The following is a 16,296-nucleotide window of genomic DNA, read 5'->3' as shown; positions in this document are numbered from 1 at the left end:
TAATAATAGATCAATTTCATGGCAAAGCTGTTCGATGAATTCTCATTATGCTTGTGCCAAAGGTCAGAATATAATCAAATTCATATTCAGCGGAGCAAAGATAAAACTAAGAAAATAAAAAAAACACCAAAAAGGAAAAAAGATTGATTTAGTTCTTACAGAAAACCGTCTAGCCGGTTGTTTTTCTCTCAGATCCAAACGCCTCTGCCAGCTAAATTTTTACAAAGGAAAACAAAGAGAATTTAGCCATTTGCCTTTTTCACACATCAAAAGCAGCACGAGTCAGTTAATGCCCAGTGTTAAGCAGCTCGGCCAGTGTATTAATTGCTCTCGAGCGATCAAATGGAGGCATTAACGGGACCGTGAGAGGGAAGGGTGGGGCTGATGTCTTCCCGTCGTCGGTCTTTAGCAAAGAGAATATTTTAATCTGGTCTGACAAGAGCAGGATCAGCTTAATCCTATTAGCGGCGTGCACATTAAACTACAGTAGACTCACACTTCTCCACCCGTTGCTTTTGTGTAAGAAAGGAGCAGATGGTGCCAAATTAACAGCCTACTGTAGTGAACTTTGAAAGGCTGAGCTCGGACACCCACCCTGTTACCAGACAACACACTCACACGTGTGGAGAATTCTGCAGGAAACGACTTGTTGCTGTTGTTTCGTCTTTCCACAGACACTTGTGTGTCTCTCTGTTTGACCCTTTCCACACACTCTGCTTTAGGAGAAGGTTTACTCACAGGTCAACATTTAGATGTGAACCAAATGCAAACGCCTCACATGCACATCCTCCATGCCCCTCTGGTGAATACACTGGTGTTTGTAAAGAAGGACTGTGTGTGTGTGTGTGTGTGGGTGGGTGGGTGGGGGTGGGGTGGGGGGGCACAGCCATCTCATGTTGTCTAAGCATCATTTAGTGGTGCACTATGTATCAAATACATTATGGTAGGAGTATTAGTTTTGTTAAAAGGGAGTTTTCCTCTCCACTGATGACTCTTTGCAATCTGCTGGGTTCCTTATATAGGACACTTTTCACTGATTGGCTAAAGCCGGGCGTGCGCTGTGCAACTTTTCACTTTTTTAAAACGATTTTCCCATCGTGCGAGAATCCACAAGATCAGGGTGAGTTTTGCGCTGAGCGTTGTGTAGTGTACAGGGGGTTACGAGAGTCGATTAACACCACGTGACCAGCTACCGGTCAGCAATCGTGAGCTTGCACGGACTCCTGGCATGTTTTATATTTTGCTCATCCCTTGTGAGAGTATCGTACTGTTGAAGTGACGCTGCGAGTGGCTGCAACCCAAAAAGTACCAGGACTGCTCACGGTGTACGGCTCACCAGCTTGTTCCCTACTCAGACACTTTGTTTGTTTTTATTTCTACACTTTGTTAATGCAGGCAATGACAAGGATTGTCATGAAAGCGTGTTTGCCATGTTTGTATCAAATTAAACTGATCACAAAACATTGATTAACTTTTTTTTTTTTCTTCTTCCTCCTCCAACCACCATAAATCCCTGTGTGTCCCCTACAGCCCTCTAGGACAACATACATCAATAACAACAAAAAAAGTCTGATGTGTTGTGTAAAAACTGCTATATTTAGCATATTTTTAGGCCCGACGTGTTGCTACCAGACGTACTTGTGAGTAGTCAGGAAGTATCAGAACTGGGTCGTACACTGTGAAAACGACTCGTGAGATTTGCTCTGAGGGGAAGTTGACCAGTTTGAGCTGAAGCTGAATGCTACGAGTGAAAAAGTCACACAGTGTCTGCCCGGCTTAATGAACCAAACTGTATTGGAATGTTTACTGTGTTATGTGCCTTGAGATGACTCTTGTCGTGATTTGGCGCCATATAAAGAAACTGACTTGAATTGAAGTCCCAGGCATATCATCAGTCACAGGCAATTTAGAGCTCCGGGAGTTGACGTCACTTCTCCCGGCATGCAACAGTTGAAATCGAAATGGTGCCATCTTGGCAGGCAGAAGCCGGCAGCTGGACTATTTGTTATTGTCAGAAAACTCAATCAAACGGGAAATATGGTAGATTCCTGTTGTGCCCCAGGATGCAGAACAGACGTGGACGACATAAGGGACGAGCCATCTACAGGATTCCCCAAAATCCGGAGCGCCGCAAACGTTGGATCATTGTAATAAAACGCGCTAGTGACCGGGCTAAAATGAAACTGTGGGACCCCGAGAGTAAAGGTTTTCACTTATGCAGCGACCACTTCATATCAGGTACTTAAACCAACGTTTCCTCAACTGTGTATGGTATTTATTTTAAATGCTTTTATTATGATTCTTAGTGGGCTTCCTAAACTTATTTTGGTGTGGCTTTTTCTGTCTTATTACTCATAGCAACAAGTAAACATCACGTAAAACGTTGCCTCGTGAGTTCTGTGTGCTGCCGTTTACGTGTTTTATGATCACAGCAATTAACCGGCTAAGCTGTATTTAATTTTTAAGCAATGGTTGATCAATTGTCAGATCACACATAAAAAGCACTTTGGATTGCTATTATCTGTGTCACCGAGACATATCTCAGACAGATCATGAGACGCTCCTGCCTGACATATTTATTTTATTCACGGAAAAAAATCAGACTAGTGATTTCTCTTGACGTTCAGTTTATAAATTCAAACAGCACAGCACTCTATTTAAACTACTTACATGTAAATCTGTTATTTGTCCATCCATCCATTTTCATCCGCTTATCCAGAGTCGGGTCACTGGGGCAGTAGCCTAAGTCGAGAGGCCCAGACTTCCCTCTCCCCAGCCACTTGGGCCAGCTCCTCCGGGGGAATCCCAAGGGGTTCCCCGGCCAGGTCCGGTAAGAAGTCCGCTCCGACAGCTTCTGGCGTTTTTAAAAAATATCCCAGGGGCACGGTAACGGTCGGAGATGTTTAGTCTATTTAATTTCTGACTATATAAAACGATTTCTTCAGTTTTAAAGAGTGAAGTAAACTCCGACAAAGTAAAATCCAAGCCAATGCTGTTCAACCTTTGTTGCCTGCCAACATGGCGTCTACTCTCTGAGAGTCATGTGACGTCCGGAGCTCTATTGAGAGGCTAAAACACAAAAAATATTGTGATGTGATAAAAGAACAAACAAGGGTTTAAATACGTTTTTTGGTTTTGTTTAATTGAATGTTTTCTGTACGCGTTTATCTAAATTAGCATATTTTATGTTTAATTTTAATCTTTCAGATGTCAAAGCATTCAGGTCTCTGACTTTTGGCATTCATAACTTTTTTACTTTCATTTCTGTTTTTTTTCTAATTTAAATCATGAGTTGATTATAGATCCTTTTAAGTGCTTCTACCCAGCTTTACCTAAACATCTAATTCAAACTTAAAACAGCACACAACACTGCTGCTTCACCTCTTCATGTATTTCTAATATTTACACACATCAACTCACTTTCAGCTTCCATAGCAATCACAGTGTTTTACAGAGAATGCTGCATTTCTTTCAGAATTACTGATATATTGCTTTAAAAGAGCCAACTCATCACGATCTATGAGTAAATCTATCTCCATCCTGAATAATGGATGTTATACACACTTTTTATTAATCTAGTCCAGATGGAACGCAAATGTCTATGTTTACACTGTCCAGACTATTTGCACCGATGCTAGCTTTTAAAATTCAGCGTATTCATGGATGTTGCTTTTATTATCTTGTCTTATGAGTTGTGATGAAAACAAGGTTTTAATGGAAATGTCTTTGTGTGGGAGTGTCCAGCTATACACAAAAAGGAAATGGATTCTGGTGCAGATGTTTTTTTTACGAGGGTCTGGTGTTTCATGCTTCTCTTTCCAGTTTCCTCAGTTGCAGGGGACTAAAAACAAAGTGAGCTTGCCAGTTGTAATGTGGAAGAATGCCAGGTCTGTTTGTTTGAGTCAAAGTCAGAGGAAGCCGCAGAGTGATACGGTGTACAGTGGTTACTCTGGTGTGAAGACACGTTGGAGAGTCTGGAAATAAACAGAGCAAGGTGAAATGGGGTTTACTATTTTAAATACCGAAGAACTCAATAGAAAATCAGAAGCACGTTGTAGAAGGAATAGAACAGAAAACATCACTACACAAAACAACATCTAAACAGTTGACTGCTTTGGTGGAAATGACAATTAGAGGATTCCCTCAAAGTACGTTTTCAGAAACTTGACAGTAAAGACAGTGTTATAAGGAAGCTTAACTGTTGTTTAGAGAGGGTTAGGGGGTGACCAATTGGAGGGTTGATAGTTCAATCCCAACTCACAACACCACAGGTACTCCAGATCACAATTACGACTAAATTGAGTTTGCTCTTCAAGGAGGTTGGGCTCAGCTTTCGGGACACGGTGTGGAGTTTAAACATCCAGGAGGGACTAAGAGTAGAGCAGCTGCTCCTCCACGAGATCAGCTTAGAAGCAAGCACATCCTTTTCTACGTAAACTTAAGTACCTCTATCTGCTCTCAAGCAATAGGAAAGCCCAAGTCATAAATAGTCCAAAGTTGATGCCAAAATGTGTCATCCTCATCTTTGCTTCAGTAACATTCTGCCAGCCAACATAAAACTATGATGAAACCAATAGAGTGCTGTGATTGGATGGCTATGGATATCAGTCAACAGGGCAGTTCGCTATTACATTGTGAAAGAACTATATAAAAACAACAACAACAAAAAAAATCCCATAAAATAATGCATTGTTTTTTTAAATAAACATGCTGTGATAGGGAGCCTAAGTCTACTTCCGCACCACAGGACCCCGGAAGAATGAAACAATGAAAGCAAGTCAACGGGGCTAAAAACGCTGTTTTTTAACCCACTTTGCCTTACGCCCTGGATCGCACATATGTTGTCCTGCAATTTAAGTGAAAAGTAATGATGGGCATTTTGACCACGCCTGTCATGTACTTTGAGATTTATTAGCTTGTAAAAGTTTGTAATTAGCATGACTACAAACCAGAAATCGGCACGCCACATATGTGACAGCACCACATAATCTCCTCTCCCCTACCGGAGCAGATTAAGATGAGGATGTCTCACACAGCAAAATCGTCAGTGTAAATTTAACTCGGATAGTGTTATTTTTAACACTATTGCAGTGTTTATATAATCCTCACCAGTCCAGTGTTAAAATTACACTTTCAATAGTGTTATAAAATAACACCATCAATGGTGTTGTTTTATGACACTTTGGAGTGTTGTTTTATGACACTTTGGAGTGTTGTTTTATGACACTTTGGAGTGTTGTTTTATGACACTTTGGAGTGTTGTTTTATGACACTTTGGAGTGTTGTTTTATGACACTTTGGAGTGTTGTTTTATGACACTTTGGAGTGTTGTTTTATGACACTTTGGAGTGTTGTTTTATGACACTTTGGAGTGTTGTTTTATGACACTTTGGAGTGTTGTTTTATGACACTTTGGAGTGTCACTTTTAAGTGTATTTAACACTAATCAGCACTAATATTTGATTAAATTTTTAACAAGTGTTTTTAACATGTTCTAATTATCAATTTGTTATGATATTGTGAAATTCACAGCAAACACCAGTTTGGTTGTAGTTAAGTGTTTGCAATAGTGAAAACACTCCCATAATCAAAATTTACAAAATTTCACATTTCACATGAGGCAACAGAATAATGTGAAAGATAAATGCCATTCATCTCTATTAAGCCTGAACGTAATTGCCTTTGAGGCTCAAGAAATACAACGATACATAAACAAATTAAATAAAAATCCTTTAATTCCAAAGGTCTTCCAAGCACCAAAACAAACTGGCCACCAATCAGCTGCTTTAATACAACTAAAAATAAAATAGAGGCACAACATACTGACCAACACCACTATGTGCACATTGCAAGTCAAACGGTTTGTAACTGATGAGATTGTCTGCTTTCACAACATCCTTTTCTTCAATCTTAAACACTTTGTAGGCATGAAAATGCTCACTGAAGTTATCGACCACAAGCTTGTCCACAAGGAAGTACGTGGTACTGTCAGCTAAAATGATCCTTCTTATCTGACTAAATACAGGCATTTCATTTTTAACATCACAGCAAATGATTAGTCCTTGTCTGTACTCTGTTCCACTTATTTTGATCCAGGTAGAAGAAAATAAGTCTTTTGGTGCTGCATGCAGCGCTTTTGCAAAGATCTCTGTATTGTCCTCAGTGTCCACATTAAATGATTTCAAGGGTCCATGTTCGATGCGATTTAAAGGTGACGTCTCCCAGTGGTATCCTATGGAGATCTGGTGTTTTTTTGCAAGGGACTTTGTGACATTTTTAAAGTTCTTAACAGTGTTTTTGAAAACCTTATGTTTAGCTTCAAACCTCATGCTCCACATATGTATTAGAGGCCCAATTTTTCTTATGCAAGCAGGATAATGGATCATAAAGTGATGTTTTGGGATGAGATTCTTATTTGGATACAACTGTTTGAACAAGACATGGTGTTCTATTATCAAATGCTTTAGGTGTACTGTCATGCCAAATGTAAGAGACGGAGAAAATATTATGTTAATGATCTGTAACAAAAGCAACAGCAAAGTCCAGTTTGGGTTTCCCTCAGGCAAAAGATCACCTAAAATGAGAGGAAGGTTTCTTATAAGGCAAAGAGTCTGAGTGGAATTGAGCCCTATGCTGTTGCCACTGCTTTCCAGGTTTATCCTTGTAGGGCGATTTTTGCGCTCCAAATACCCGTAATCAAAAGCATAAACTCTTGAAAGGAGATCGCTTTTTGACAAAACATTTTCACAAAGATGCTCCAACAGTAACTTTATCTCATACTGTGCCACCCCTTCAAGAATGTCATGCATTATGTCCAAAGAGAAATTGTGGCAAACATGAAAGAACTGTAGGCCATTTAACGTTGAATTGCGCTTTAAGCCAAACACTGACAACTTCTGTGGGTCTGACTGCAACTCATTGCAATGCATTTCAAACAAATCCTTTCCACGCAGGATTATCTTAGGGTCATCTTCGTCAAAAACAGTCTGGGCATCATCTTTCTCAATCAAGCACAAACGGCAGAAATGTCGTGCACTGAAAGACTCAAAACCCAAAATTGAGTGCATTGCCAAGTTATCTCCAGTTATCTGACATATAGTGCCATGAACTTTTTCAGTTGAGAATGGTAAAGCGATGCCAGAATGCTCCAGTGTTTTGATGTCACTTATTAGAGGTTGTAGAATTGGATCAAATCCATATTTTTTCACATCTTCAGTGTGAAACAGTGCTACCAGATGAATGTTCATAAGAGCAGAGTTGAACTTAGGTGGCAAGTTTCTAAGGACAAAATAAAGAGCACCGACTTTATGGACAGTGCGTTTTGAACCCAATGGGTTTGCAGTTTCAAAGTCGTCATAGTACAACTGAATTTGCAAGGAACTCTGACCTTTGGAGAACAAGGGATGTGTCTTACAATAACTTCCATCACAGAAGTCTTCAAATGTGTTTGTTTTTGATATATGTGCTTCACTAAGCAATTTACAAATTTCTGCATTACGACACATAAATTTAATGGTTTCTAAAATTGGAATGTAAACAAATGTTTCTTTTACTGGAACTTGATCATAGGTGCCTGTTGATTTATTTCTCCTTGTATCGAATCGAACTCCCAACATTATTTCAACAGGCTCCACAATGCCCCATTTCTCTCTGAAATATGCCATTCTTTTAGTTTCGGAATTAAAGCTAACAAAGGGGTTTTCATAATTGTCCAAGCTTTCATTTAATGTAGACCTCACAGGGTCATCCTTGGAGAAATGAGCCAAAATGTCATTTTTTACCTGAGCGTGTAGACCAGTAGCAAGATCTTCCAAATCACTAACAACTGATGAAACAGCACTATTTGTCATACCACTTCCTTGCAGTTTACCAATTATTGAAGCACAAATATGTTTCACATTTGCAATAAGATCAGTTCCTTTCTCCTCAAAGCCATTATTTTCTGGGCTCTGCGTGGTATTTGTTTCGCTTTCTTTAGTGTCACCATCTGAACAGTTAACAGGATTTTCTTCATCAAGACTTTGCGAAAGATCCTTTTCATGAACAGCTAAATGTTTTTTGTAACCTGAATATGTAGAAAACTGTCGCCTACAACGATCTTGTGCACAAACCAACTTAAACCTGGTGCTTGGATAGAAACTATGGTCAAGTCTTAAATGAGTTATTAGTAACTGGCAAGCAGCATGAACAGCTTGACAGATGAAACACCTGAACATTTTTTAAACCTAGTTAAAGAATTTTGCTCGAAGCTCACAAACTCTTGGAGATCCACTTGTTGTTGTAGCATCGATGTTGTAGATCGTTGTTTGCACAAAGGTGAAGAGCTGGACCAGGGACTCATCATAGGACAGGTTGAAAACGTAGTGACATTTGAACAGTTCATCAAAAGCACCCAATGAGCTGGTGGCTTGGCAGGGGATGAGGTGCTTGTCCACAACAATGTAGAATGCACCAGTTTTGTTTGGTGTGCGACCAACTGCAAGAATGTATGGCTGCTTCCCCTCTCGTCTCTGCAGGTGTTCATCAATGCTGCAGTTTGACTGAGAAACAAAAACACATACAAATGAAATAGACATTTTTATAATCGTATTTATTGCTGAAACACTCCAGTATGGTCATCCAGCAACCAACAAATGTATAAAATTTTCCACAAATAGATGGTGAGAAACTAATTAAATGTTTTGCTTTTATGTGAAGGGAATAAACCTATGAAACTGGAAAGAACACTTAATAATCATCAAACTTATATAGCGCTTGTTTAGGACACTCAAAGATGCTTTCATGCACTCTCACATTCACACACTGCCAGTGATGGTAAGCTACTTTGTAGTCACAGCCGCCCTGGGGAGGTCTAACAGAGGCGAGGCTGCCATTTGGCGCCGTCAGCCCCTCTGACCACCACCAACACAGGCAAGTTGGGTGAAGTGTCTTGGCCAAGGACACAACAGCAGAATACACCTGGCGGGGGCTGGAATCGAGCCCATGATCCTCCATTTATGAGGCAACCAGCATTACCACCTGAGCTACTGCTGCACCAGTAAAAAAGCAGTTGAGAAATGAGCAACTTCAATTTTTTAAGTGCTTCCTGCTGCCTGCATGCTATACAGCAAACTGCATATGGTGTGTACATATGGCAATAAGAAAACTATAAAAAGTACTTTTGTAATGACAACTTGCATATAGGAAATAATCCATGCATCATTCGTTCTATTCCATCTATCCATTTTTAATCACTTATCCAGGGTCGGGTCGCGGGGGCAGCAGCCTAAGCTGAGAGGACCAGACTTCCCTCTTCACAGCCACTTGGGCTCCTCTTGAGAAATCCCAAGGCGTTCCCTGCATTCATTTCAGCCGCTTGGGTAGTGACCAAAAGAAAGATTGCGGATACAAACGGCCAAAATTAGTTTTCTCCACAGGGAGTCTGGGTTCTCCCTTCGAGATACGGTGGGAACCTCAGTCATCCGGGAGGGGCTCGGAGTCGACTCGCAGCTCCTCTGCGTTGAGAGGAGCCAGAGAAGCTACTGTTCCCGTGACCCAACCCCGGACAAGCAGCTGAAAATGTATGGATGGATAACCAAATAAACAAAATTTGCCTTTTTTAAACTTTAAATAGAAAATGAAAAGAACGAATGATACACGGATAGGAAATAATAGTCTGTTGCTAATGGGTTACCCTAGTTTATTAGACTGTAATAGAAGAGGCGTATTCACCTTGTGAAAGTGCACCATTTTGTCCACCGCATCACAGGGGCTAATTTTTGTCCTCTTTCGACCAGCAGTGGGTGGCAACAAATGAAGAAGGAGCAGCAGAGAAGCCATATCACTGTCCCAGTCTTTTGGCAGGGAAAAAGAAGGCATATTAAAATTCACAAATAAAAAAGCTTGAGCTTGCTGGACTACAATGCAAGAGTGTGAGTAGCCTTACTGGAGTCATCATCTGTTGAAAGGTTCTCAGCAGCTTTCAGAAGTTGGCGAACCTCCGCTGATTGAGTCAGATTTCGGGCCTCATCAATAACCTTGGGTTTAAATGTCGTGTCCCATTTCTCAAGCATTTTAGAAGAGGTTTCAGCTCCAAGCAACAGTTGGAAGTCTTGGTTTACCTATTAATCATTAACGCATGAAAATGCTTTAATTAAATAAGCACCATTGTCAAAATCTGACCAGCTAAGACTGCAGTCAATTGCAGTCGTATTAAAAATACCACTTACTAGTCCTTTAACGTCTAAAAAACGTGGGAATGTTTTGAAGACATCTGCACTTGTCTGTGGATCATGCACAAGGTCCTGTCGATGTTGAAAGGTCATCTTCATCTTTTGAAAGACAACTGTCTCATCGTTACAGTGAAGAAGAAATGAAACTGCCTCCCTGCAGGCATCTCCATCAAGCTGTTGAGGCACTGTGGTTGCTGTTCTTTTACGGTTTGGTCCTTGCACATGAGGTGAGGTGGCTACCTTCTCTGGCCTCTTATATCTACTCCTGGACATGGTTTTGAGGCGCCACGCTAAATATCCTGTGCCTTTTTCCCCATCATAGAAGTGCTCCTGTCAATGAAATTAAAAAAAAAATATTAGAAAATAATGTTCACTCACATATCTCAGAAGAGCAACTTAAATTTTACACAAATTTAATTTTCAAATATGGGGTACAACACACACACACACACACACACACACACACAATTTTTTAGACCTTTTTTCTAACTGGTGAATTATATTATGTCAAAAACTTAGGAATGCACTTAGTTAACCGCTTAATTGCCGTTAATGTTGTAACCGGGTAAAATAGTTTTTCCCGGTCAACAGTTTCATATCCTGCTGCTGCGTTTCCGTATAATATATTATGTGCCACTAGAGGGCGCAATAGTAACACTATTATAATGTTTCCCGGGCAACCACAGAAGAAATTAGCTTGTCAAACACTGAGCAATTAGCACTGTGGAAGCAGTTTATTCTTTGTTATTTCATTCCTGGAACACAATAGGCCTCCCAACAAAGTGCTGAGCCTGGCAGAACATGTCAGTGTAATTATTTAGTTTAATGTAAGGAAAGGAAGTATTTTTTTTAAACCGTGGTCTCCAGAATGCGCTTATGAGCATGCAATTGCCAGCAGCGATGTGTATTTGATGCCAGACGGTTCACTGCACAACTAGTTCTGAGTCTGAAGGACATTCCAGCTGTCATCTCACTCTTTTCTTTTTGTTCATAAATGTAATGAGCGTTGTTGGTTGGTTCCGGTTAACCGGCTATTAATCGTTAAGGGGCATCATTAGCCGGTTAAAGAAATTTTCAAAATGTGCATCCCTACAAACATTGAACAGTTAGTCTGAGTAGATTTTTCTTCAGGTATACCGTATTTTCCGGACTATAAGTTGCACTTTTTTTTTCCATAGTCTGGTATATAAGTCACAGGACCAGCCAAAGTGACTTATATACCAAATTATGTAGGCTATACCGCGCTGCTGCAGGTCGGCTCCGACCCAGGAATGAACTCCCCTGTCCCGCTAGGAGGGTTTCAAACACTGCCAAACTCTGCTGGAGATCAAGGCACGCTGCTGAGTACCGCTGATGCAACAGCTTGTTTTTTATTCTGTTGTTACCAGTACTTGTCTTGCAATGTGAAATGCTTGGTCTCAGATTTTGTAAGAAAAATAAAATTTCACCCCAAAATGCAACTTATTCCAGTGCGACTTTTATGTTTTTTCTTTCTTCATTATACATTTTATGGCTGGTGAGACTTATACTCCGGAGCGACTTGTACTCCAGAAAATACGGTATATATATATATTTATTTTTTTTTTTTTTACTTACGTAGCCTTTTGGAGAAAAAGGATCCTTCAGTGAAGGAAAAAGCGTAATGATTCCCAGGGCATACTTCTCTTTCTGCTTACGTGAAGGAATCCTCCTTACAACAAAGAAAACGAATACAAACAAAAATTAGTAAGTTATAACAAGGTTTTATAAAACCGTAATTCAGTACATCTTGAAAACCAAACATTCCTTTTGCTAGATTGATCCTTTTAATCTGAATCAGTCCAGTTTCTTACCCGTGCATCTCAGTCATATGACTAGCCAGTATGTTAACAAGTTGCCTGCGCGTGCGATGCTGCAGGGATTTCTCGGACTTGTACTCTTCCAAGACATCCTCACCTCCAGGTTTTACATGCAATGCATTCTCTACCATCTACAACAAGTTGTCAATTAACAGAGACAGGTTATGTCTTGCGAAATAAAACAAAAAGTATAAACCATCATTTTTCAGTTCTTACTAATAATGCATGGTATAAACTGTACAAGATGTAACCGGTATGATTTTGGCCTACGATAAAGATTTACTATCGGCTAACTGGCGCTTGCTGATGACGTCATTGAGGAGTGCGACAGTTCAGCTCTTTAAGTAACAAGGCTGAGCGTAAACTTGTCCCGCTTTTACATGAATGTTGTCAATCTGCGTCAGCTCTGGACGAAACACAGAGAGCAGAGAGCGTGAAGATGTGATTGTAAAGAGCATGAGGTTACATTGGTTACACAGACCTTGTTTTGTAGTCTGATGCTGAGCAGAAAAACATCCTCAGAACAATATGATACATTATTGAATCATTATCGTTATTTGCATTTTTCACTTTAGTTCAGACAATTTAGAATCTAGTCTGTCACATTTAGCTTGTTTTTAAAATATCTTCATCTTTATTCATGTTATAATTTTGTTGCATTGTTAGGAAAAATACCCTTAACATTAAAACTGAGATGTTGTATTTAGTTAAGTTTAGAAAATTAAATGCAATTTATAATAAATAATATATATTGAAATTTATTGTATACTTTAGAATTATTTGTTATGCAATTTAACTGGGCATGTCAGATTGTTCAAAAACAGTGATTTTTACATTTATAAACAGAAGAGAAGAATAAATCGAGATATATATCATTACAACATGTGCTTCAAAATTTAGCGCAATATCAGTTTTAGGTCATTTTGCCCTTTCCTAGTTCATACTAAAACAGACAGAGCTACTTCCCTGCCAGCCAGTAAAAATAAAAAATAAATACCTGCAGCAGCTATTCATTCAGATTATTTTATCATACAATTTACAATTTTTTATGAAACCATATTTATACTGTAGCAATCTGAATTATGCCAATTACAGTAGAATTTTTTAAAAATGAATCTGAAGTACCTCTTTTGCAGCCTCAGACTCTGAAACTTCTGTGGTAGACTTGTTCTTGACCCCAGAGCTCAATCTACTTCCAGTAACAGGGATCCCCAAATCTCTGTGAAGATCACTGTCACTAGACGATAGTGACACGGTATCCGTGAGGGAGGATGAGGTTGAATGAGCTATAAGAAAAAAAATTATAATTTCAAACATGAAGAAAAAAATAACTTGCCAACCTGGTGGAGGAGTGCAGTTCTGAGGTAATTCTGCCATAAGTATATGTGTTTAATAAAATCAGCTAAGTATGAAATATGTTGGTTTCATTCCATTTGTTTATTTTATACTAACATTTCATATTCAATTAAAGAGATTAAGCTATAATTTTTCATGAAGGTAGACAGAGTAAAGTGTGATTAGGGTGTATGGGCTGTTGAGTGCATGTGTAACATAGCTTTTATTCTTGTATGTTTGCACCATGTGTTATCCGCATATTATGTGTAAAGTCCTTATCTGTTTAATTATGTAGACCAATTTGCATTATCTTTTCAATAAAATAGATTTCTTAACAAAATTCAATTTGGCTGGATTTTATGCAACTGCAAACAACCACAATTTTAAATGTTTGCCTTTTGGATACTGTTGCTGATCGTTCGAATAGCCAGCTTGTTACAGCCAAAAGGTATTATAAAAATCTGCACCTGAAGATCCATGAGCATTCATTAAAATAAGATTTAACAATGAAATGAAACTTACCATCACCTGCTGAGCTGTCACTTACAGTCAGGCATATGTCAGGATTGGCCTCTATCAGTTCAAGAAAGATGTCTTCCTCCACTGCTGTATCAGTCTCATCAAAAATGTGCAGTTCTGTGACATCAGGAAGCCCAAACTTGTTTTTGACTAAAAGAAGATGATAACATATGAGGTAAATATGTCTGAAGCAAAATTTAGTCTGAAAGAAAGAAGAACTGTATTTCTAAAGCTACTCTAAAATTCCACATTGCTTTCACTTAAAAATGAAGTTTAGTGATGTGACACTTCAGTCACTAACTTATGTGCATACAAAACAAATTTCAGTTATTTACATTTGCTAACTTAACACTGCAAGTAAACATTTACATGTGATGTGAAAATCTACAAATTCTGCCTTTGTCGAAGACCAAATAAAATTACTAAGAAAAAGGTACAATAAGTATAAGTAGTTTAACATAACAAAAGATTTAGCTTGTTCAGATTGTTGTGAAGGTACACAAGACAGCTACCCACCTTCACTGATGAACTCCAAATATGTGAACCCTGGCTGTAACCGTATGTACTTCTTGGAACTTTGGTGTTTCACCTTCAGCAACATGATGATTTCTTAGGAAAAAATGTCAAAAGGAGAAAAGTAGTTAGTGTTTGATATAATAAAATAGATTTATTTTAAACAAAACATAACTCAAAGCTGGCATAAAAATGAAAAATTCTCAAGTTTTAGTCTCTATATTTATTCTTGTTGCTTATTCTAAAATTTACATATTTCAAACAAACAAGTGTTTTAAATCAGTAGAAATCTAAACAATATTTAAAGAAAAAACTTAAAACAAGACATTATTCATGCTTAGAAAGAACAGAAATGGAAAATCTTTATATTCTCCGTTTATCCAATGTGCACGGATTGACTCGTTAAATCCGCTTGTGTGTGTTTGGTAGTGACTTTCTCTACTGTTTAAGCACAAAGAAGAACAATTACATGCATGGTGCTTAAAGAAAATAGATGAGCTCGCTCTTATCTGGAATTATAAAGTTCTAAATCCCGCTGAGTCATTCGGCTGCGGGTGTTTCTGCTTCAGAAGCAGTTTGTAGTTTACCTCGGTAGTTTACACGAGGAAAGCAGAACTACGTCCACACCCGACTGAACTGTTCTGTCCCTTATATTTTAACAATGTCAATCGCTGTGTCCTCCATCTTTTTCCCATTCGGAGAGCTATTTTTACCAGTCATGTAACCTGCAGCAGTGGGCTAAAGCTTCACAAACATTTGCCGTTAGCAGCGCGTCTGCCTGCTGCCGAGTGGCTGTTCTTTCCATTGAGATTCTAGCGACCCGTTCTCAAACGTCTATCAAGAGAAAGTGTTGTTTGTCTGTGTATGACCATTTTATGTTAGCATGATGCGAATTAGCTCCCCAAACCGGACAGGCGCCTAAAATTAAGTCGGTGCAACGGGACTTCCGGGAATCTCACGATAATTTCCCGCACATTTTGTGCTGCACTAATTAACTTCAGTCCATTTTCTCAGGGTTTAGGGCCAGCCGAACTAATTTCTAAAAAATTCAAAACGGCGCTAGTCTATAGCTAATCAACTCTGAGGCTACCGAGCATCTAAGCTAGCTTTAGCTGGATACAAAATTTTACATCTTACAGTCTAAAACCGAAATTACATTAAAGTCCCATTTTATGTGCTGTTTATGGCTCTTTATTAATAAATATATGTGGTACTTACCGTTTGACGTTGAAAACTTGACACTGCATCTGCTAGCCCGCGCTGCCTGGAACTTTCTAGAGTTGCCCGCTCTCCTCTCAGACCGGATGTAGAAATGAACTCGACAGGAGAGTTGGCGCTTAACTCGCGCTGTTAGCTCCACCCCAAGAGCTATTTGGACACCGTGGGTGTTCAAACCACACCAGGATTCAACAACCATCAACTCTAAATCATTTTCACCAGAAAATTGACACTAATTAACACTGCAGATTTTGCTGTGCACTTAGATCATTGTCGCTGGTTTCATCATCACCCAGTTACCCATCACATTTAGTGAAGTGGACCCAAGCTTTAGCGTTCGTTCTTTCTACCACACTGCTCTGTTTACAACTCGCTCGCAGCGACCAACGACATAACGCTCTAGCGCAGGGATTCCCTAAGTGTGGTGCAAGCACACATACACACACACACACACACACACACACACACACACACACACACACACACACACACACACACACACAAAGATTCAATAAGCGCACGCTGCTCAAACTCCGGCGCGGCACCGTCAGACAGAAGGCAGAAATGAGCGCTGCCTCCTCCGTGATAAAAACTTGAGGTTTTATAACAACATTTTTCATTCAAGGTCAAATTAAGATATTAGCTTCTATTTTGGGATGACG

At 39.3% G+C, this 16,296-nt stretch overlaps 2 protein-coding genes across 8 annotated transcripts in view; one reads left to right on the top strand and one right to left on the bottom strand.

Moving 5' to 3' along the window:
* Positions 1-16,296, top strand: part of chl1b (cell adhesion molecule L1-like b) — a 150,159-nt gene that overhangs the window by 66,959 nt on the left and 66,904 nt on the right. The window lies entirely within an intron of this gene.
* LOC139068980 (uncharacterized) lies at positions 7,070-15,968 on the bottom strand. The gene is made up of 10 exons (XM_070549840.1): positions 15,635-15,968; positions 14,420-14,512; positions 13,907-14,053; positions 13,175-13,335; positions 12,044-12,180; positions 11,808-11,901; positions 10,209-10,541; positions 9,926-10,100; positions 9,712-9,833; positions 7,070-8,540 (listed from the first exon to the last, which is right to left on the bottom strand). The coding sequence occupies exons 1-10, from the start codon at positions 15,831-15,833 to the stop codon at positions 8,226-8,228; spliced, it is 1,776 nt and encodes a 591-aa protein (XP_070405941.1). The 5' UTR covers positions 15,834-15,968; the 3' UTR covers positions 7,070-8,225.

This window comes from Nothobranchius furzeri, chromosome 3, assembly GCF_043380555.1.
Source record: "Nothobranchius furzeri strain GRZ-AD chromosome 3, NfurGRZ-RIMD1, whole genome shotgun sequence".
Taxonomy (NCBI): Eukaryota; Metazoa; Chordata; class Actinopteri; order Cyprinodontiformes; family Nothobranchiidae; genus Nothobranchius; species Nothobranchius furzeri.
The sequence above is the reverse complement of the archived record's forward strand: the minus strand, read 5'-3'. Positions and strand labels throughout refer to the sequence as shown.